We start from the raw sequence: 24,397 nt of genomic DNA on the forward strand, positions 1-24,397 counted from the left end.
ACAGAAGAAAGAACCACGGTCCAAATGTTTAGATGGAGTTTCGAAAGAAAAATATTTTTAGAAATCAAACTGGTCCCTGAGCAGAATCTGGAATGCAGACAAACACCAAACATGGCACCAGAAGTTATTTTCTTTCCCAAGCATAGCTGTTGAAAACATTCTCATAAAATATGTGTTGTGAGCCATTCCCCTCCCTCCTGTCTGCAGTAAGGTCACAAAATGTATGCAATTAGAAATTGACTTAGCATCGAGCCGCTAACCACCTGCCAATATAAGCTGACAAATGTTGACGTTTGGCTCAGATACACTTTCACACTTGTGGCTCTTGTCCAAAGACTGCAGAGGCTGTTCTGCGGACGTGCGGTGCCTCTGCATCTTATTAAGATAACTGATGTTGGGTTTTTCCAGTCCTGTGGTAGCTACCAGTGTGACCAGTGGCCCAGCTGAGACGTGATGATGCTATCTGTTTTACAGGGTGCTACAGGAACAAAGGGAGAGAGGGGAGAGAACGGTCCAGCCGGACAAATGGTAAGACACCAATTCCTTTAAAAAAAAGGATCTAATAGTAAGACACGGAGGTGGGGATGTGTGTTGTATGACTCCCTGTATCACAGAGAACTATTTTACAACCTGCCTGACATGCGCCAGACTCTACTTCTGTTTTTGTCTGGACCAAGAGACTGGACCAAGTTTTTTTTATAACAAACCCAGAGTTAATTATAAATATTAATGAATGAGTGAATTAAAAGGTGTTTTCATAAGAGGAATGTTGGGCTTTGGTGGAGGTGTCATTCTAGTTTATCATAAGTTTATGTGATATAAATCGGTTTCAGTTTCAATTAGTTAAGAATCAGAAAAAAACCTCTAGACGAATGTTCAAAAATATTGACCACCTTACAGGCTTTCATAAATTTTCTTCAATAAATAGAAAAAGATTTATTATTGTTTTATTATTCCAATAAAAATATATTATTTGTTATTTGAAAACGTTAGCTACAAAGACAGTTATAGTATAATTAAAATTCTTAAGTTCTTAAGTTCAAATCCTTAATGTGCAGTTATAATAACACAATGTTAATGAATATTTAGATCTCTAAATCAGAGCTGTATCCGGTGCAGAAAACATGCTGCCTATTGTTCCCTCATAGTTTAATAACTACACAATGTAAATGAGGGAAAGAGCAGGAGGAGGTGAGAGGGTAAATGAAAATGAAGGGTGGGGTAGTGCTATGTGTGTGTGTGGGTGGGTGGGTGGGTGCGTGCGTGCGTGCGTGCGTGCGTGCGAATGTGTTGAGTGTTTTGTTGATGACACACACATGCACATTGACCCAGACACACAGCAGTCTGATGGAATCAATAAGATGTGCAGAATCATTATCAGCATCTCCATTATTGGTCAGTGAACCAATCAGAAGTGATACTGAACTAATTTGATGGCGTTCTTGTGGGAGCTCTGGACATCAGCAAGGACAGAATCTGTGTTCTAGTAACTACACACCAGGAAAAGTTTTTTATTCCTTTTGTCACTGCGTCTCTCAGATTAATGATGGGGACAGTGGTTTTCTTTTATATATTCCAGTAAAAACGGCTTTCCTGACACTTAAAGAGCCTGTACACCCCCCAGGTGTTAGTTATTCTGCTCTATTAGAAAATCTGCCCGGCTTGAAGTTGGGCAGGGAATAGAAATATGTTCGCTCACCAAACTCAGTGCACCAATAATAATTGTTTAAAGCTCAAACGAGACACACTACACACACACACACACACACACACACACACACACACACATACACACACACACACACACACAGATTCCAGAGGAGAAATCCAATCAGCCTAATCAGTGACCAGTGAGGATGAATGCACATTCATCCTCACTGGTTTTTTCTCTCTTTGTGTTTGTCTGTATGCACGTGTGTGTAATTGCATCACTGAGACAACATTTGACATGATAGTATGTAGTATGTAGGTAACAGTTTAGGATTGTTGTTTTAGATATTTGATGAAGGCAACAATTAAACGTCCATTTTAGTGAAGTAGTTTGTACTTAACGTGGATTAATCTGTAAAGATTAGCAACATATAGAATCTCAAAGGGCAGATTTTAAGGCCTCGTCTACAGTACTGTTGATAGTTCTTTGAACGTATATTTTCTCCTCCATTTAAAAAAAAGTCTCTGTCCACACAATCTTTGTTTTACAAAATATCTATGTCCAAACGAGAAAATAAAAACTATTTCAAACACTCAAACCAGCAAGCGAGTAGGTGGCGATAAAGGTCTTCATCATCAGAAGAACTTGTTCTCCTGTCACCATTGCTTGCTGTTTCTGGCACATGCTCATTACACAAAGCAAAAGTAGGCCTGCATAAAGTGAGTTAATTTCCAAAATGCTCCTTTTGACATTTACACACAGACATGCAGAGACAGGAGTATTGAAAATCTGCACTTTGGAAGGCTTTTGTAGAAAAGCTCTGGATTAGTGTTTTAAAATGCAGACGTCCAAGGGGCCCAAATTCAGTTATTACTTTCCACATTAGTGGGGACGGGTTTAAATATTAACAGGGCTATTATGTTGAATAAGCCTCCTGACAGATAATTGGTCTAATTCTTCTTAGTCGGTTTTACTGTCTCAGCTGATAACCTCATTATCAACACATCTGAATATCAGATTGGGCCATAAAGATTAAATCAAGCGTACAAAAACACATGTTGTGCTCACATTTCCACTCAGCGTACTACTTTTTAATCGCTTGTAGTTGTCACTAGACGTTTTATTTTGATGAATTCGCTTCAGGTGATTGCAACAAATTGCTTGAAAGTTGTGTGTGGAGGCCAACATCCATAAAAGCTCTTTCGCCTCCAACCCACTCCCACACTGAGTGGAAGTAGATCGTAATGCAGCAGATATCTGCAGCCTCAGTCTGCAGCTGTGCCTGTTGTAGAGAGAGTGCAGCTCCGTCCTTCAAACACTTTCATCAAACTTATGAGCTGGAAAAATAACACATTCTACTTTTTATATTCTCCTGGCTAAGACGGATTTCTACTTAAAGCGCTCATATTTTACACTTTTCCAGTGTTTTATTTGAAGTTTTTATACGCCATAATATATTTTTGCAGTTTTAGGCCAACGCAGTACAGTTTAACATCCCCCTCATGCTTCTGTCTGGAGCTCTAAAGCAACAACAGGGAATTTGTGTCTTGTCTAATGAGACTCTCTTCTGATTGGCCAACTGTTTTCTGGGTGATGCACAGCCGAGTCAATTGCAGGTAATGGGTTGTACCCTTCTATTATCGTAGCATGTCCATCAGGGAAACTTTGCTGGCAGGGCTTCATCCCCTGATGAGGCTCCATCCCATGATATTTTCATACATAGTCTCTGATCTATACCCTCTGAGTGGCTGAGGTTAGAGCCGTTAGACAGCTTTAAAAACGTTTAGTAGTAGGGTTGATCACTGAGTAGTGATGCTGATAAGTTACTTAAACTCTTCAGTGGTGTCATGGTGTGAGACTAACTTTTGTTATGATCATGATGATAATCATATTTACTGACCGGACAGGTGTTCATTACAGTGCTGATGCAGATAAATAAACTGTGTTCGGCAGAGGCCACAGTAAAGACGCTTTTTTTTACTGATAATCATGGCTGATTAATGTCCCTGGGGATTTTTATACATTCTGTTTTCTGACTGATGAAACGCTGAGAAGGAGAAGTTGATGTGACTGTAATTCAGTCTCAGGCAGGAAATCATTTTCAAACTGTTTGAGTTACTGCAACAGTTGTTTAATTTTCTTAGATAGGAGGAGTAATAACCAGTCTCATGAGGAGAGAGCAACCAGCCTCTGAACCATCTCACCCAGAGCTGCAAAACTCTCTCTCTGCCTGCATAGTCCTATTAATAAAAGCTGGCAGTGCTGCCCTGTGCTGCACTATATTACAGAGTAGTAATGTGTTTTGTCAGAGGTTTGTGTGTGCGTGTGTGTGTGTGTGTGTGCGTGTGTGTGTGTGTGTGTGTGTGTGTGTGTGTGTGTGTGTGGACTTGTGCGTGTGTGTCGCTGTGTGTGTGTCTGTGTGGCTCAGCGGGGGAATAGTGTAGCTTCCAGGGCCCTGTTGTAATATACGAGGGGCCACAGAGAATATCACAACTCAAAATCATCAATTACCCCCCCCCCCCCTCCTTCCCTCTCTCTCTCCCCCCCCCCCCCCCCCACTGCTGCGCTCACTCCCCTCATGTCTCACCCCTCCCCTCCCTCCCTCTGTGTCTCACTGCAGTAAATACAATGTAACCTTGTCATCAGCGTCCCTTCCACCTCTGTTTCAATTTGACAGTGAGAAATGCAGCTGCAATGAATATTGAATATTGTTTGTGTGTGTGTCTGTCGTCCTCATTTCTCACCTGCCTTGTGTTTATCGGTGTGGGTAGGTGTTCTCCAGCTATCAGTTTGGTTTGCTTTTCAAAGACTAGAGAATAAGATATAAGAGTGTGTGTGTGTTTGGCAATGATTTAGACTTCTTCTTATTCATCAATGTACACTGATGCACACAGGGAGCGGGTACAAAGCAAACCCAAATGCTAACGTGTTCAATCAGAATCACTTGCACCTGATGTTTCTGATGAGACGTTTTTTTTTTCATCTCGCTCATATTATTCTCAAGGCCTGTTTGAGAAGCTCTGATTGTTGTGTGTACTGAGAAGGTGTGTGTATGTGTGTTTGTTGTATTCTGGGATTCATGCCAGCTACACAGCTTTAATTCCCTTCCTAATTTAGCATGTGTAAGCTGTGCGTGTATGTGTGTGTATAAATATATATATATATATTTGGAAATATGCTTCTTCACCCTTTTGAGAGAATTCCATGAGAAGGTCGATACCACTCTCTTATTAATCCATTAAGATTTAAGATTTAAGATATTCATGTTTCCAGTCTTGTTTCTTAGCTAAGCTAGCTCCCTCTTGACTTTAGCTTCATATTTTTAACTGGTAGACGTGAGAATGCTATCAATCAATGGTGCATATTGCATATTTCTTTAATAAATGGTTTAAATGAACTGTCACGCAGGTGTAAGCAGATATTGTTGGTTTTTTATATATTCGTCAAACTTCCATGAAGCCTTTGTAAATTATGTATTAACAGGTCAGTAGTGATATGATTTCACACATTGAAATCCTTACTGTTAATGTTAATGTTAATGATTATAAATAAAATATTTTGTGATTTTTGTTGTTGATTATCATCTATTTAAGCCGTTAGAAAAAATTGTAGATGCTCTTTCTCTGCTGTGTTAATGTGCACCTACAAGTTCATTATAATATATTATATTGCTTTATACAGAGAGTGGAGGTGTAAAATACAATTTGTTAGAAACAAACTTCTTATCAAGTCATTTAGGGCCTGAGCTTTGTTCTCTCTTAGAACAGGTGGAAATATTGGTTTTCCTATCAAGTTGTTTAAACTTTTAAAAAAATGGTTAATTCTTACTTTAGATTGTTTTCCCTTTCTGCATAAAATGTAAGTTTAAATCCATTTGGTGTACAGACAGTGTTAGGATGGATATATTTTGCAGTGTGGTTGGGGTAGATGTGAAGGCTTACTTTCCGTGTGTGTGTGTGTGTGTGTGTGTGTGTGTGTGTGTGTGTGTGTGTGTGTGTGTGTGTGTGTGTGTGTGTGTGTGTGTGTGTGTGTGTGTGTGTGTGTGTGTGTGTGTGTGTGTGTGTGTGTGTGTGTGTGTGTGTGTGTGTCTGTAAATACGCATCAGCCAACATCTAAACAACAGTCCATCATTAATCATATGAGGCCTGACCTCTGTGACCCCCATGCTGTAATTTGTGGAACCTTTTAACAGTGTTAACTGTCCTGTTTTATGAGCTCCCCACTAATACTGAAGTGCAGAGATAAATCACCTCAACACTTAATCCATGACTGTATTTTGGAATTGACTGTGTGCACTGACCTGCAGAGAGGTGGATGAAGTGGAAATGGTGCAGGAGAAGCAGGGTGGCCCACTGATATAGAGACTGTCATCAGCTCAGATGGTTAGAAGCTGCTTCTTTGCACAAATCAGATTTATGGCCCCAGGTGTCAAAGCATCATTGAGCCGGACAGAGAAACCCTTATCTGTTTTTGACCTTTTGGTTTAATGTCCTCTAATGCATTTTTTATATTTGAGGAAATTCCTTGGTAAAATGGATGTAAATTGGCAGATGAAGTGCATTTTAAAATTAAGTTATGCGCTGTAATGGACTTGAATGAATAAAAAACATGTCAAAGAAGTGATCATGAGGAAAACTGTTTATCATGATTCGCCTTAATTCAAATTCGAATCAAAACGCTGGTTTTGTAACTTTATATCCTCATTAAATGTTCTGTCACTTTTTTTACTGTCTGTTAACATTGTTGAGTTTTGCCTAATGGATTAAAACCTGCTTCTGTGTTATTTACAGGGTGTCCCTGGAGGCCAAGGCTCAACTGGTAGAGACGGACCCCCAGGACCAAGGGTGAGATAATGGCTTAACATCAATTCTATTGATTACTGTTGCATTCTGTTACATTGGTACTTTATGACAGTGTTTGTGTTGGAGTCTTTCATTTTACGACATTCATCTATAGTATCTGATACATCTTATATTTAGAAAAACAGTATATAACAAAATAAGACTTTTTTTTTTATTCTGTTTTGGGTTTAATGGGGTGTAAAAGTCTTGAAGATGGAAAAAAAGAGACAAATGGGTATGATCATAGCAGCATATCTCTCTGCAGACATCATCATTAGTGTTAGTAGATGGTGCTCTGGGATATGAAAAGTCCCATTTGGAGATGGTTTGGAGAAAAGTCAGGTACCAATAGCAAAACATTAGCCTGACGTTGTCAGACTCACAATTCTAGTCAGAATGTGAGTCTGAGACCGCTCCATTGGGCTGTGATTATGGGGCGTGTTTCAACTGACCAGGAAGTAAAATTCTTCTTCGCTCAATTGGATAGACCTACAACCAATCAGAGCAACGTAGTATGTGACGTATGCTAAGCAACGCATTGTGAGTTATTTACTAACGCCGGGTTCACACCGGACGATTCAGCGCAGCGCCAAGCCTTAAATAACAGCTGGCTCCCATCCACTCCCATGTTAAAACTTTGTGCCGGTCACACCGGAGGCTGAAGCACCGCGAGGCAGCCTTGGCGCAGCGCGGTGCTTCAGCCTCCGGTGTGACCGGCACAAAGCCGTGCAGCGATCTACTGGATCAACGGGTGGTATTATTAGCGCTGCCCGTCGGTTCAGCGTCGCTTCAGTGTCCGGTGTGAACAGCCAAGCGCCGGGGCGATAGGGATTAGCGCGGTGCTTTGGCGTCGCCTCCACGTTCTGTGTTCCTCTTTCAAAATGAATGCGCTGTCGATGTCTTCTAAAACAGACTCAATGGCAGCATCTACACATCTCAGCTCTCCAGCGGCAGGCATGTTTGTTGAAAACGAATTCAACCCGAGGGCACTTTGATGACGTGGTTGATTACGTTACCGTTGATCATCTGTCAATCATCGTATAAAGCCCGCCCTGACAATCTGATTGGCCCGGTCGGGCATAATTTTTTCCCAAAGGAGCGACTCCAGACCGAACTGCCCGACCTAAAATGTTGTGGGCGGGGCCAAGTTCATCTGGCATCCAGGCTAGCAAAACATAACAACATAGACATTTAAAAAGAAATAAAAAACTGTCAACATTTACCAGGTTTTTTAAAACTCTTCTCAGAAATTTGTGTAGCACTTCTGACATTTTTCCAGGTGCTAAATAAATATGCCAGGATACAAAAATATTTGACTGTCCACAAACCAGACAATGCAAAAGTCTAATTTGTACAATATTTGTTTTTGTTTTAAAAGTGCTTCACAATGTACCTCTAAGTCTCTTGTGAAAATATTTGTGATAGATATGCTTTTGAACACAACTTGCACAGTGGTCCAGATTGCATTCAGGAAGGCTCTGTGATACCAGCTCACTGTAGTTGATGCTGACAGAGGAATCAGGCCATACAATACCCAGCATGGCTGTTAATACCAGAGCAGAAACGCAGCCAGAGGGTGATGTGTCTGCGAGCCGAAAGAGGAGGTTTTGTCCAAATGCATAATATGATAACAGAGGAGTTTGGTCCTGGCTCCGGGTTCCTGGATCCGGGTTCCTGGCGAGGGGAAAGACTCTACACATAATCCATCTGCTGTCTGCCCGTTGGCTGACAGGGGTCCAGATGCTCCCCTCGTGGCGGGTTTCAGAAGACGTCATACATAGTTTTCAGGCATGTCATGTGGTTTCCTTCAGAATGCTTGTATTCAGATTGGTTGGTTTCTTCTCACAGTGCTAGACAGGTTTGAACTCGAAGGGAAAGACGTAACTCGAATTTTACTTTGGTGTCTTAAAGGTACCTATAGCAGCTACTGACTTTCTAATTGACGTCCAGCTTAAAGGTTTATTCTGGTATTTTTCAACCTGAACCTTACATCCCAATTTGGCTAAAAAGCCATCTCAAATACGTTTCCCTTCAGGATCAGGAGCTGTTCCATATGTAGTATGAGTGATAGTGTTGCTCACTCCCTCTATGTCATCAGTCTGTAGTCAGCGAATTTGGTATTAAGCCCTGTCAGGGTTTAAACTAAAGTGTAGCCATGCACTTGTTTAATTCTTTTGACCTTTCTAGGACTTTTAAATTCATACCTGATCTATGTTTACTGGTGAGTTAGTTTGTGTTGCTTCCCCCGAAATACTGACGGGTGATAGGAGGTAGAGAGTCCTCCACTGACCAGAAGGTCGCTGTCTCCATCCCTTGTTCCTCCAGTCTGCTTTCCCAGGTGTCCTTGGCGAAGATACTGGACCCTGGCGGCCATGCTGACAGTGTATGAATGGTGTGTAATAGAAAAAGCCCTGCGTATAGAATCGCTGTATGATTGTGTGTGTGAATGGCTGAAAAGGACTTGATTTGAAAAGCGCTATGAGTGGTCAATAACCTGGTAAAGCGTTTTAGAAATACAAACCATTTTACCACTTACATTTATTTGAGTGCCCAACACACCATCCCTTTTCTTCTCACTCCAAATCACAGGATGTACACAGGCTCACGTTGAACTACTGCAGTCCCATCAAAAAGTGCATGTTACCTTTATTAAAGGATCTGAACAGAGGAGATGGAAGCCACTGCAGAGTTTTCTAAAAAAAGGATTTCAATTTGCCTTCATAGTCACTACAGGCTGGCTCTAAGAATAACGAATGTATTGAGTCAATGGGAAGATTTCCAAGTTTGATTTAAAAAGTCACAGCAGACTTGTAAATGTAGAGAAAACAATATGTCTTCTGTGCTAATTAATTGCTATTTAATTAATTTGATAAACTCTTTCCAAACTCTTCCTTATTTTTAACTGTTATTTAACAGATAAAGATGAAAAAGCGAACTGAATCCCATCAACCTGAAGCTGACCTTTATTATTTTTAGATTTTCTAACATTCACACATCATTTTGAAACATTGTGCTCTCAGATCCTCTGATAAGATAAACCAAAGCAAAAATGTGACCAACTAAATCATTTATTTTAGAAGCACTATTCAAATACAATTTCTTAAATCAAGCCTTGATCTTTATTTAACTGAATACAGTCATGTTGGAATTCTCATATTAGCCGACTGCACCGTTTAACTTGATGCAGGGCTTGTAATTATCGAGAGTAATCATGTAGGAATTACTAATCAAGGAGCAATTGACGTCCTCTTCTCACCACTGATTATAACACAGCCTCCCATATTCATACTCACAATGCTACAGATCAGTTGTGTTTATTATATTTTTTAACAGTGTGGAGGCGAATATAGAAAATACAATGGTCGTGTTTTATAGAATCACAGAGAACTTATTATAATTTATCTTCCATACAAGTGAGGAAACATCTCAAATCAGTGCTTTTGTTTCTGCAGAATTAACTGCAGTGTCACACACTGATGCCTCCGGCGGTGCAGTCACACTAAAGTGATTATTCTCACTGTATGCGCTGGAACAGAACGGAGGGCGCTGCAGTGAAGCCTGATAAGAAGTTATCAATGCCACAGCTATTGCTGTTTTATTGACAGCGTTCTAGAAAGTAGAATGTATCCCACTGAACAGTAATTATGAACAAGAAGAAGCGTCTTTAAAAATCCCTGCTGCTTGATGGGAATTTATCCTAATCACTCATCTGTGTCAAGTGATTTGTAGAAGAGGGAAAAGAGAACACAGATATCCCCGTGATTCGTAGTAACTCACGCACACACAGTATAAAACGTTTTGTGAGGTGTATACAAGCAATAAAAAAAGAGTAAAAAAAAAAGAAAAAAAAGATTGTACAGCAGCAGTAATTATCTCAAACTTAATTTGCTCACATCACACTCAAAGAAGACATATTCACTTTGATATTTTCAATTTTTTATTTAAAGGTTTAGAAAACGCATAACTTCTCTCACACTCTGTTGTGATTGGTCAACCGCCTCGACCTCTGCTCTGGCTTTACCTGGCTTTGTGATTGGGGGGTTAGTGCATTATTCGATTGTAGTAGCATCATGGGGACACATGAAGCATCCTGTGGAGTCCTGATGTAGCGTTTCAGGAGCTTCTGGAGCAGTGTTTTCACTTTACTGTGGATTTGGGCTTTATTTCAGACCTTAGACACGAGAACTACATCAAGGGAAAAAATTGTCATTGATGCCTGCATTGCAAAGCTGTCTCAGCTGAATAGATCTTGGTTTTGTTCATGAATCCAGGCTGGTAAAAACTAGTAGACATATGCTGATTAGTAAATCATCCAACACTGAGCAGGTACAGTTCACATCTCATTTGTACCTGAGCTTCCAAGCCCAGCTCAAAGCCCTTTGCAAAGAAAGTTTGGTATACGTATAAAAAAGTGCAGTTTCTCTGAATAGAGGTCACACAGAGAGAACCTGCACACTGTTACCGGCTGTTTCGGCGTGCATACAAAACTCTGAATTAGATTAGCCTCGCCCCAATTTCCGAGACCACAGGTCAGACCATAAACCTGATGCTGCTCAGTTTGGAAAAATGTAACGGCAGCAATGCATTTTCATGAGCCAGACTCCTGTGAGAGAAGCTGAGAGAATGATCTTCTTATTCGAACCTCGAATGAAAAAAAAAAGTTTAAAAAAGTCTGGATTTTAATATAATATAGTTTGCGTGTGGCTGTTTTGACATTGCATGATGCTCCAGCTGTGGATCCATAAACTGTGTCACAAATACGTCCACAACTTGAGCTTTTATTGTGATTTACTGGAGTGTTTATTGTGTGACAACAGTCCAAGTCATGTCCCAGTACCACATCAAATGCTTGTTTGCCTCACTGTAGGGAATTTTGTGACCTTTATTCTGTGTTAGGATTCTGGCGATGCTTGTTCCAGACGTGCCTCTGCTCGGTCTGAGAGGATTTCAAAGTAAAACGTGTCTGACGTGAGTGTTGGTACGAGCTCAGGCCTCTGGTCGACCACAGTGAGTGTTTACTGTGTGACTCCAGAGTGACTCCCCTCGAGGAGGATTTTGATGTGGCTGAGGGTTTCAGAGGAGCTCATGTTTATGTTAGTGTGTGAAGAATGTCGATTTTTTGTTGTGCAGTCAAACACTTACTCTTGTTGTATTTATTTGGAAGGTAAAGCTTCCCAAGAGAATTTAACAAAGCTGCTTTGGCGAGAGCTATGATGTAACACCAGATGAATTCCCCTCAGAGATACAGTATGTCATCCCTCTTTTGTTTACTGAATGGGATGACTAACTGTATAAGCAGGACTTAACACACATCCAGTATGCATGCTAAGGAAGCAAAGAGCAAACTGCAGCTTGTGGCAGAAGCCAGGGGCCGGAGGTATTATGTTTAAGGCTCAATGTTACTCAAAGATGAACTGATAAGGTCCTGGAGTGAAACTGAACTGGTTGTCTGAGGGCATGCAGCTGCAGGATGGTCATTTTAGTTCCACCTTCTACATCTTCATCTTGTCCATCAGTGCCATCACATGTTGATTCCTACGTCCTTTTGTTGTTTATAATTTATGATGACTTCTTCCCTCACAGGAACCATATGAGAAGTGTCTATGTTGAAAAGTATCAGCCTCAATATGTGACCACAAAGTGCGACAGACATCCGAGCAAACAGGATTAGCTGAAGCTCAAGTTAAACGGTTTTCCAGAACAATCTTATGCTGAGATCTGTTTCCAAACTTTGTGTTAATATCAATGAATTTGTTCAATCTGAATGGCCTGTAAATATAAAGACGTTATGAAATATCATGATCACGTTGTTATGCCATACAAGTGGCCCATAGAATTGTAATATGTGCTTCTGGAGTGAAAGCTGATATTTCTTTTTCATAGCATCATGGAGAAGACATTAAATTAGTGGTTGAGGGTTTAACTCACCTTGAGGCGACTCAGACTCAGAGAATCAGTCAACAGTCTTACAGTGAAGATCCGTACAGTCAGGAAGAAGCTGCTGTGTCTCGCACAGTCAAACATTTGATTCAGGGCAGGTGCTGGCGGATGGGAGGTGTGACATACACCAGTAGAAGAAGCAGATGCAACAGCTGCTGAGTTTGGTTTCCGTCAGAAGTCTGGATGTTAATTGCATCACAAAATAACATCGTTAGTGTTGGTTTAGTCTGGAGACCTGTGAGAAATCCCCCAGGCGCCTCTCGGAAAGGGTTTGTCCATAACAAAATTCCACCTAGACTTAGGAAAGTGCACAAACTAACATTTTATTAATGTTGTTTATTTCTCTCCTGCCCTTTCAGGGTCTTCCAGGAAATATTGGAACACAAGGACGACAAGGACCTTCTGGACCCGTTGTAAGTCCTTTTTTTTTTCTCAGCGTCATTTTCTTGGCAGCTCATCCTCACACTTACTGATCCTGCTGCTCCTCTTCCATCTCTGTCTCTTTCTCTCAGGGAGCCCCGGGTGCACCTGGGCCTCCAGGATCAGCTGGATCAGCCGGGTCCCAAGGAGAGCAAGGGGTTCCTGTGAGTGTTTTTTTTTCTCTTTTATTTTGCTAAGATTTATGTATAGAATGTGCATATAATTTGTGTGAGACACAAACTCAGTTGCAATACACGCACTATTATTTTGCTGTGTGGGCTGACACTGTTTTATTACCATGACCTGATCTGAACCACATTAACTAACCTTCGCACAAAAAGGGTCAGGAGATTGAAAGGCATGTTTGTTTTGTTCTGTTGAAATGAAGCTTGTTAACTCCTCCGACACTTTATCAGTGTGAATCTGCTCAGGAGACTTTGACACCACATATCCAAATTAACGATGAAACGAGGAGGGCATGACCTCTTCATCACTTCCTCCTCTTCCTTCCGATTTCTCCTCTTTGGATGTTTTTCTCTCATCACGCCTCCCTGCACTTACAGAGCAGGAACAGCAACATCAGAGCCGCAGCTTTGTTTAAATATAAACAACACTGTGGTTCGATTCCAAAACTGACAAGGACCTCGTACTTTTGCAGATGTTTGTTTTTCTCCTCCTTGCCCTGTTACACTTCCTGAGCTCTATTCTCTGGAACTGCAACCAACCTGTTAGTGTTGGACTCAAATCACACACACTAACCCTAACAGCTATCATTTACTCATAAGTTATCTGATGTCTGTAGATGATCCAAAAGTCAAATCTTAGTTCATAAGGTGAGAGCTAATAATTAATAATGTGGGACACACAGTAATGTTGGGCATATTAATCGACAAAAGACATATTTGATTTTCATTTTTGTTCATTCTTTATTTCATTGATGTGTACATGATATATGTTATATACATAAATATATACATAATAATAGGTTGGGCAGCCTATGGGGTCCTCTGTGTGCAGCCACGTTGTGTTAATCTCCATGTACTATATTTCCAGGTGAGCCAAAGTATTGAAGTGTGAGTAATGCAAACACAAGGTTTATACCAAAGTTTGCACGGTAAACGTGTGTTAATGTGCTTCACCGAGCTTATGAGGAATTCAGGGGGGAAACCACATGTAGCTGACTGAAGTATCAGTTGTGTGAGTGTGCAGAATGTCAGCATGGGTGTGTTTTGAGAGTTGCAGTAGAAGTAGAGATTAAATGCTTCATGCAAGGTCAAAAGTCAATGTGATTTATTTTATGCACCATCCATCAGACACAGACAGCCTGCAGTGTGCATTCACACTGTACAACAACAACAACGTGCCACAATTATAATAGGACGATCTGTTGAGGTTTAAACTTTAATTGTAAAAGTGCAGTGAGTCATGTTTGGCTCAGTTCTGCAAAAAGAAGAAGAAGAAGAAAGATGTGCAAGTGACACAACACAAGCCGGGAGAAGGATGGAGGAGATGTTGCATTCCAAGCCTTGTGTAATGCTAACAGGAACAGATGATGCTGTGACGTTGGTGACAGGTAATCTAGTCTCAGGTCAGCTCTGCAGGCCGGCAGCAAAGTTTGGCTCAGAGAGGGGGAGCGATAAATCACTAACCGACACTCTCTCTCCACCAACCCACGCCCTGACAGAAACACACTCACAAAACCAATGACAGATCACATCTGCCTCATCTCCAAAACGTCGACAGACACAGATGCCTCGTATGAATGTATGCACATGGAGCTACAACACAAACAGTCTGAAGTTTTAATCTCCTGATCAACTTTTTTTGGTTTCGAACTTTTCTAACCTCAGCATCGAGTTGCTGATTCAGGTCCCGTTGTAACCTCTGTAACCCTTTGCCTGGTCGCTGCTGCAAGATAATGTTTGTAATGCTTAAACAAGAGGGTCTTATCAGAAAAAGCAGCCATTTAAATCTGCGGGGAAATATTTCATTTTGCTTCATCGTGTTCCAGCTGACCCGAGGCAACCTTGTGGATACTTCACTGAGAAAATGTGTGCAAGGACAGGGAGTTTAATCCACTGAAGAAGAAATGGGATATAAAGAAAGATTCAAAGTTGCAGGAGCACAACCTAATGTGTGGCATCTAAAACTCTTCTCTTTCAGGAAAGACATGATGCATCTGGAAATGTAGTGAAATAGTTCATTATAGTTCATAATGCGAATTAGAATTTATGTTTGGTGTTTTGTACAGAATGTCTAAACTCTTTAGTCGACTGATCCAAGTTGTCAAAGTCTCGAGGAGCCAGATGAGACAGATGTCACACCAACCAACCTTCATTAGACGTTTGGATTATAAATTTCAAGTTGAAGCTGCTGTTTCATTGACCCACACTTTTCCAAAACTCACAGCAGTTGTCACCAGATGTGCATACCTCTGTATTTACAGCTGGAACCACAGGTTCATCAGCTTGTCATCGCACTCTGTGGTGTCCTGGGTGTAGGTCCAACCCAGACAAAGTACTGCTTCCTCCAAAAGTTCTTTCCAGTGATTCAACCAGCTTTTTATTTATTTATTTGCTTGACTTGGTAGTGAGCAGCCCCGTGTTTGCCAGTTACCTTTTTGAACTGTTTTATCATTCTACCCTGAAGCGCCGTGCAAGAGCAAAGTCATGATAAACACTCTGTGGAGAGTTGATGTTTTAAACTTTAAAACATCTTGATTGAGAAAAAATCTACTTCACTTTGGGCAGACGACAGCTACAGGGCACGGTGGGAACATTAATTTGATAGAATAACAAATTAAATCAGATTTTCGTTTTCAGAGAGAGAGAGAGAGACGGAGAGAGATAGTGTCCTATGTCTTGATACTTGTTTTGGCTCCAACAAAGTTAAATTCAGTTTTTCCATGTTGCCCTAGTAAGACAGAAGACATTTATGAGATCCGGGAGACGTTTATTGTGGAGACCTCCGCTCCACTTCAATAGCTGTGTCAAATTCTGACACAGGCTGCAATATAATGCATGTGATACGCCAGGTCTGCTCACACATTTCCTCTATCCCTATACACTCACACATGAACGCAGCCGGTCAGCCAGTGGTCAAGGACGTGTCCCTCCAAGATAAACAGGCCTTTATTCAAAAGCTGTAACATCAAACTGATATTCATCATATCGACACATGCTTCTGTGGCCAGGACATTTTTGCCTTTTATTTGCCTGCGGATTACATTGCATTACACAGTTATATGCATTCACAGGCTTTATGTGCTTGGCTGGGTTTTGAGTGTGTGTTGTGATCAGATATGCATGTGTGTGCTTTACAGCCTTGGCAGCAGTAGAGAGTAGAGCCCATCCGGGGACACACACACAGACTCGGATTGTGGGCATACACCAGCTATGGGCCTGATGCAAAAGAACCTGGACGCGCATTGTCAAAATTTAGCAGCACTTAGTTTCTTCAGCTGTTGGATCAGAGTAGATCTAGAGTGTGTGTGTGTAGAGACACAAAGTAAACTAAAATTATGATTTGCCACTCAGGACAAAAACTACTTTCTTGAACAGATCAACAAAACGCCTTTGTACGACCACTTAAATCATATGAGCCCGACTGGCTCCAGTTTAACTGTGTAAACTATTATTAATTTTACAAGGGGAGTGGTTCAAAGGCCAAAGCACATAGACATTTCAAAGAAATAAATTAGAAAGCCCAACAAGTTAACAGCTCCTGACTTGAACAAATATTCCACAATACATGAAATACATGAATAAATTATAATATGTTTATTTAAGAATGACACAAGACATAATGATGATCTACATTGACATGGACACCAATAATCTGACTATTGATTGGATTCTTTAAGACATTATTGACATTATGATGTTTATATGAGTTGCTAGGGGATAGTCTCTCATGTTCCTGTTCACATGTTAGAGCATAGTCTGAATATTACTCACATCAAGTCCCAGGACTCGTTTACACTCTAACCCAGGGAGAGTGTCATCAAGCAGTTGCAAGTTCTGAACACGTTCCGGGGGTCTCGGCTGGGCTCCGTTGAGCCTTTTTGCCACGCCCATTAAAAATTCCTCCAGAATATGTAAATTTACACCACTTTCTAATTTTCTGCGAATTTTGGTAAGAATTTGAGCGTGTTAAAGCCCTCAAAAAGCCAATTAATTTGCCTGAAATTTTTTTTAAGAATCCTTTCATTAGGGCCTCACTGTCTGTCAGTGCCTGTCAGTGCTTGGGCCCTAATAATGGGGTGGGGGCATTAAAGGAGAGAGGGAAAGAGAGATGAATAGGGCTGTTTCTGAGTACACATCCCAGTCCAATGTTTGTTCTCCTCCTGTGCTTTTATGTTCCAGGGTACTGCTGGTACCAAAGGCGATAAGGGAGAAAGAGTAAGTCCTTCCACTCACCCACACACACACCTCAAATGCTGTGTTTAGAGCAAATCAGGTTTCACGGCTTCATTTTGCCGTGAAAATATCGTTATTTTGCCGGAGTAGATCACCGGCAATTTCTCACTAATGCTCCGCACCCTTGTTTTGAAGGAACCCAATTACGCTGCAGAACACATTTACTGTTTCCCGTTTGTCTCTTGCACAAACCTTCACTTTATTTCTCTCCCTTAGCCTCGATTAGAGCAAACCAAATCAAATCAGTGTTCACGGTTCAAATTTGCTGCAGTGATTTTTTGCTGACACAGTAGCTTCGCGAGGAGCTCCAGAGTCGAGCAACTTGCCAGCTTGAATCAAACCTGTAATTTCTGATTCGGCTACATTTTTATCAACTAATGGGGACGTTCGTACCTCTCTGCAGTTTGTTTTTGGTGCAGAGCTCAACAAGAAAGTCTGTGTCATACAATTCGTGTGGGGTTGTTTGGCTTTGAATTAAGCTTTGGTGTTTTATACAGCAATAACTGAACAGGGGTAAAGTAAACATTTATGATAAAGAATTTATTCTTAATGAATTTGTGTACACAGTCACATCAAACGACTGAATGGTGATGATTACTACATAGCAGAAGAGGAGGCTGCCAGCTGTTGAATTCATTATAAACACTATAAACCTCACGAAGCAGCGAGGCCGCTTTGATTAAAGCATTTGTACTCTTATAATGTTAAAATTCATACATCTTATATTAGAGTTGAGACCAAGGCAGCTCTAAACACAAGGCAAAGCAATTTTATTTATAAACCACAGATCATAAGATTCAAGGTGCTGTGTAATAAACTCAAAGTCTAAAAGCACAATTCAAAACAATTAGTTAAAAGGATGAAAATGAAAGGGATTAAAATCTGTATAAAAAACAAAAGTCTCAAAATCAAAGTGACAGTGGTTCAAACCTTCATTTTCTTGGATCCTACATTTCCCATATTGCATCTTAACTTCAATTCAGCTCTTTGAAAAGCTCTTTTCATTGATTTAAGAACCAGTTTCAATTTCAATACAGAGTCCAAACGTAAGAAACCAGTTTAGTTATCATCTTAGATTAAAATTTAATTTCAGTAGATCCTAAATTAAATATCAAGTAAGGTTCAACCTGAGGAATCACCACCAGTGTGTCATACAGACATTCATACTGGGTCACAAGGGATTGACAGGTCACCAGTTAATCACTGACATTTACTGTCATATTCACAATTAACGGTCGCTAATTAACCCTTCGGAAAGTGAGCGGAACCAAAGACTGAATGTAAAATTAGACTACAGGTCCAGAAAGTGAGGCAAACCTTTACTCTCTGGAATGACCAACAGAGGGCGACTCCACCGTCAGTTAACAGAAGTGCATGGTCTCTATATCTAGTTTAAAGTCTTCTTCAATACAACATAATGTTAATTTTGTACGTTATGGTCTCATTTGTTGTAAAAATAGAGGATAGATGCCCATACAGACAATATGATAGTTTCCAGTACTTTACCATATTGGTGACATGTCCCTTTAAAGTTGAAACAAGAATTGGCCGTAACAATGTCAAATAAAAATGAAAACTCCAGCAGTTCAGTTTGATATGTTGACACTTTCCTACGGCTAATTTCAGCTGTAATAAAATGTAGACGTTTTATCTAGAAACACACCATTGATCAGTGGAGCCACTGTCAGAGTCAACAGCTTTTCCCAGATATTTATATAATGAAACTTAGTTGTATATTGTATAATATAGTTGTGTGACTCATAGATACTCTCAGTGATCTGTTCTGTCCTATTTATATAATGGGACGTCAGAGTGTGGAATAAAGGTGCAGTACGCTCATTAAAACACCCACAAAACACACGCCCACTAATTTATCAACCTCTGGTCTTGAAGTTAATGTTCCTGTGGTCGCTCTAACAGTAAAAGTGGAATCAATCTACTGTGTGGTTGTGTGTTGTCACATCTCAAGAACTGTGTGTGTGTTTGTTGTTCTTCCTAAGGGAGATGTGCAATCCCAGGCTGCTGTCCGCGCCATCGCACGACAAGTGTGTGAACAGCTCATCCAGAGTGAGTAATCGCTTCTATTTAAACATTCACACAAGCAATTATACATATACTTTTGTCGTTTAAAAAAAACACACCAAAAGCATCATCTTAATCTGAATACTTTCAAACCTATGCTTCCATCTCTTGCAGGCCATTTGTCTCGCTATAACTCCGTACTGAACCAGATCCCCGCCCAGTCGGCGGTCTCCATCCGAACAGTTCCAGGACCACCAGGGGAGCAGGGTAGGAGAGGCACCCCGGGGCCCCAGGGAGAGCAAGGATCGCCCGGCAGACCAGGCTTCCCTGGTTCCAATGGTCAGAGTGGACGAGCAGGAGAGAGAGGTGAGAGGGAGACGTTTTTTACAACCTTATATTTATATCTTATTTTCCCTCTAATTTTCTATACAATGATCAAAGTCCATCCGTCTCACACAAGTCACCATAACTAGGAGGAGAGACAATCTAGGGCTTATGCAAAGTAAACTGCGGTGAGCTTGTGTTTTTTTTTTATTGTGTAAAAATCCTTTAGGAAATATAGATACTATGGTTTGGATGAGGAAGATGAATTTGTGAAATACATTTAAAAAAACGTATCTCTGGTTCTGAAGCAACTTTGATTATGATGTCTACATTTAGTTGTATAATTATCTGCCCCAAATTATTTCTAATATTATTTAGCGTTATAATGGAAATCACTGTCTGCTATAGGGCTTTTACTTTGAAAAGAAATAGTGTATTTCTCCAGTTGGATCTTCAGTGTGTACCTGCTTGTTTGGTGTATTTCACGGTGCAGCCTGATCTCACCACACAAACTCCCACAAGCTTCAGTCCAAACCAGAAGACAATAACTCCGACATCCATTAAGTCATTCCTCTGCCATGAGTCCTTAGAAAAGAACCAGCCTTTATGAGGCTTCATCACTAAAACATGCAGCCCACACTGAAGAACCACAGTCTGAGTGAGCCTGCACACACACACACACACACACAGGGCGAGGAGAGCAGAGCAGCAGAACTTCTGTCAGGAAATGTCCAGCGGTTACGTCCTCCTCCACAAGTCAGACCTTTGATTCTCTCCAATAACATTTATTATCTGGAGCCGCAGACACCACACACAGACACACACACACACACACACACAAACACGCACACAGATATATCACTTTTTTTACAGGCTGAAATGAAACCAGAGTAGGACAAATATTACATAAGATGGATGGCTTATAAAACGTAGACATGTTATTATCACAGATGTTATGTAGGATAGACACACACATTTAGGTAGAAAGCTGTGCTCAGGCCCAACGAAAGAAACCAGCGTTGACATAAAGAAAACCATGTTAAACTTAATATTGCATAGCTCAGAGAGAAACTATGGAGAGAGAATACCACAAGGCTAAGCTGACACTGTAGAGAATACACTTTTATTAGAGGTAATGTAACATATTTTCTCTCTGGTTAATTGTCCTTTCTTCCTCTTTATCGATGAAGTTGATTAAAACGGACATAAACGCACAGAACAGAAAATCTGCAGATCGCAGTTGTGGTTCGTTCATATTAGAGTGAAAAAGAGTGTGTGTGGGTTTATCATACATTATATTATATTTCATAATGCAACACTGACGTAGAACTGTGGTGGAAGAGTCTGCAGATGGTTTAGCAAAGTAAATGTTTACAACAATGAAAAGATACAGAAACAAAAGCTCTTATTCTGCAGGAAAATAGTCTCTGACAAATGTATTGAGATATATTAATTTATTCAATGTTAATACTAAAACTAGGCATTACAATTCTGCAATTAAATTCTCATCAATATCAATATAACAAAAGTTCACTATATATCGATATAATGGTTATGTATTGAGCACATTGAGGAGCTATAACACATAAACGAGCTACCTCAGATTTGTTAAATGTTAAAAAGTGTTTGCCATTCTCTGCGTTTAAAACCACAACAACTACCTTATTTAAACTTTTAAAAAAAAATTATGTTACATAATTAATAATATTGATACATGAATATTTGTATCCTGATATCATTTTTGGCCATTATACATATATTATTCAGCTTAATCTGAAAAGTAGCTTAACTATAGCAATCACATTAGTACAGTTAATGTACAATTACTGCAAGATTGAGTAAAGGTATGAAATGAAATACACAACAATCCTTGCTTAGTTCAAAAGTACAGTACTGAGGTAAATGTATTTCGTTCCCCTTCCTCTGCCGGGAGAATCATTAACGTTGGCAGACTCCTAGTGAAGCCTCATGGACCTGTGTTCACCAAGAAATGTCCAAAGTGAGATGTGACTAAATATGGCTGTTTTCTAACTGTGTGTGTCTGTAGGTCTGTCAGGAGAGAAGGGGGAGAGGGGGAGTCCAGGTGTTGGGAGTCAGGGACCTCGAGGACCACCCGGACCTCCAGGTAAGATACAAACACTAACACACACACACACACACACACACTCGTCAGAGCACAACAGACTGAATCCAGCCTCTGCACTCAGATAACATGTGGAGGTGCTGTAGCTACATTAATACATGATATTCTATGGTGTTTTCAGCCTGTGACCCAATGCAGCTGCTGTTTGTATAACGGCTTTCATTATATTCCCTCTGAACCAAAGTAAAATTAGTTTTCAATATTTAAACAATGGAATCAAATAGCACAGAGAACTAATCTGTTTGGGGTTTATTCTCTGTCGAGCCTCGACAGGGAGAAGCAGGCAGACGTTTTGGACGGGGAATAAAATTCTCTGTATTGATTTCTCGGTGTGCTGTGTGGAGTTTGAGTTTGTGTTATGAAAATATGTCGCCCTCAGGCCTGGGATTTTCTGTTTACTGTTGTGCGATCAATACTCAGAGAACAAGCTGACAGAACTCCCTGGAAACTTTTCTGTGATCCGATAACTGTAAGAAAAAATCCACCAAACTTCAACGTACAGGAGAGGAAATGTTTTCTGAGAGAAAGGTGCAGCGGAGAGGATGTCTGTCTTCATCTGTCCTGTTTTTCTGGAATATTAGTGGGGTGACAATTTTAGCACTTGGCAAATGAAACGTCCCTTCAACATTTATTTTTTAAATATTTCATGTTTCTGCTGACGGCTGAGGTGCGTCTGTGTAAACAGGAAACAGGAGCCTCCGGCAAAATTTCAGCTCAGAAGTGTTATTCCTGCGCCTGCCCTCGGGACGTTCACTATCATCTCCCTGATCCAGAAATGACAAGCGAACATTTGCTGCCCCCTAATATATTGTGTCATGTTGTTGCAGCAGCCGAGCGGGGGATTTAGAGGAGATTGAGGAGGTGATAGTGCAGTGACAGCATCAAACCTCGCAGCCACTTTCTCATTTTACTTTCCCCCTCTTCCTCTGTCACCCGTGATCCCATCACTGCACTGCCGGTGTCGTTTAATCAAATGTTCATTGATGACGTGATTCTCTGAGCTCGCCCGTCCATTTAACCCGGACTTCACCTTCGTCCTCAGGCCTGCCGGGGGAAGGACGCACAGGCAGCCAGGGTCCGCCCGGACGGCCCGGCAACCCTGGGACAAATGGGAGGCCGGGGAATCCTGGTGGCACCGGACCAGCCGGGTCGCCAGGATACTGTGACCAGAACTCTTGTCTGGGATACAACGTTGGAGGTAAGAAACCGTCATCGTCAACTTTAACCCTCATAACTTAGCATTTCAAAGCTGTAAGCAAATTCATTATATAACAGGTTCAAAACCGATCAAATCTGGATGGCGGATCATGATCTTGCTGGCTGCTGACCATAGACTATGATTGCAGCAGGACTACTTGACATATAGTATTGAAGTTATCCTTCAAAATGTTTACCCTCATCAATGCTGCTAAAACCTTAATCTTAATGTGTTTTCCTACATTTGGCATCTATTGCACTTCTGTCCGTCCTGGGAGAGGGATTCCTCACATGTGGCTCTCTCTGAGGTTTCTATGTATTTTTACCCTGTTAAAAGGGTTTTTAGTAGTTTTTCCTTACTCTTGTTGAGGGTTTAGGACAGAGGATGACACACCATGTTAAAGCTCTATGAGAAAAATTGTGATTTGTGAATATGGGCTATACAAATCAAATTTGATTGATTGAAAAGAGGGTTTATCAAAATTTGGCACATTGGGAAAAAACAACTTAAAAAAGGTTGGAAACAAAAAAAAGAGGAAACATGAAATCAAACAGAAATACCCTTAAAAGCAACTAATTAGCTTTAAGGGTTTCTTAATGTGCAGCATTTGTCAACAATTATAATTTCTCCTCCAACTACATGAACAGATATTTTTTATTTACTATGTTTGCATTCATTGTCTTTCTGTTAGCCCACAGGAGGAGTTATAGAGTTATTGTTATAGACAAATTAATAGTGCCAAATTCATTAATTAATAATATATGATAGTTATACGTGGGAATAATTCCGAAACGTACAAGTGTTTTCCTGTTTAACCAGAGTTAGTCAAACTTGTTCTTGATTTTTTTTCTTCATCAAGGTATGTGGAATCATATGTGATTAATGCTTCTTCACAAAATGACATAGCTTCCATCATTTTCATGAAGTTACACTGAACCACATGAAACTGAAATGTGTTTGTGATGGAACAGAGGCCATATAGGTGGGACACATCTTTAAATCTAAAGTTCTCTCTCAGTAAAGCAGGGGAGTCTTTGGTGTGTAAAGACTTTTTCATTTTTAATTTAGCGCCACAGAGATGAACGAGACACACGTCCTTGATAATCTTGTCATCTTCAATCTTTTCCGTCTTCCACAGTCAGTTATGACAGAGAAAAGTCGTTTACAAGATTACAATTTTGATTGGATGATTTCCCTGAAAAACTAAAACACAAAATTGTAAGACCTTTAAAAGAAGACATTGTTTATTTTCTTTAATACCTTTCATTTGTCTTTTTGCAACTGAGCATTAATTATATTCTGTCATCTTAGGATTTGAGAAGAGTTACTTGAAAGGGACTGACTACTGAAGAAATAATTAAATCTTTCCTTTTGTTATATCTGCTCATTTATTAACACAAACAGCTCAAACAGTCCAACTAATAAAGCAAACATTGTTCT

At 40.4% G+C, this 24,397-nt stretch overlaps 1 protein-coding gene across 1 annotated transcript in view; it reads left to right on the top strand.

Moving 5' to 3' along the window:
* col14a1a (collagen, type XIV, alpha 1a) overlaps nt 1–24,397 on the top strand; it is a 138,604-nt gene that overhangs the window by 110,489 nt on the left and 3,718 nt on the right. Inside the window, exons 39-47 of the mRNA XM_053432371.1 lie at nt 475–528; nt 6,442–6,495; nt 12,792–12,845; nt 12,945–13,016; nt 17,217–17,252; nt 19,271–19,337; nt 19,467–19,658; nt 21,664–21,741; nt 22,802–22,950. Coding sequence (XP_053288346.1) covers nt 475–528; nt 6,442–6,495; nt 12,792–12,845; nt 12,945–13,016; nt 17,217–17,252; nt 19,271–19,337; nt 19,467–19,658; nt 21,664–21,741; nt 22,802–22,950 — 756 coding nt within the window. The remainder of the gene's footprint in view (nt 1–474; nt 529–6,441; nt 6,496–12,791; nt 12,846–12,944; nt 13,017–17,216; nt 17,253–19,270; nt 19,338–19,466; nt 19,659–21,663; nt 21,742–22,801; nt 22,951–24,397) is intronic.

Source organism: Pleuronectes platessa, chromosome 10 (genome assembly GCF_947347685.1).
Source record: "Pleuronectes platessa chromosome 10, fPlePla1.1, whole genome shotgun sequence".
Lineage (NCBI taxonomy): Eukaryota > Metazoa > Chordata > Actinopteri > Pleuronectiformes > Pleuronectidae > Pleuronectes > Pleuronectes platessa.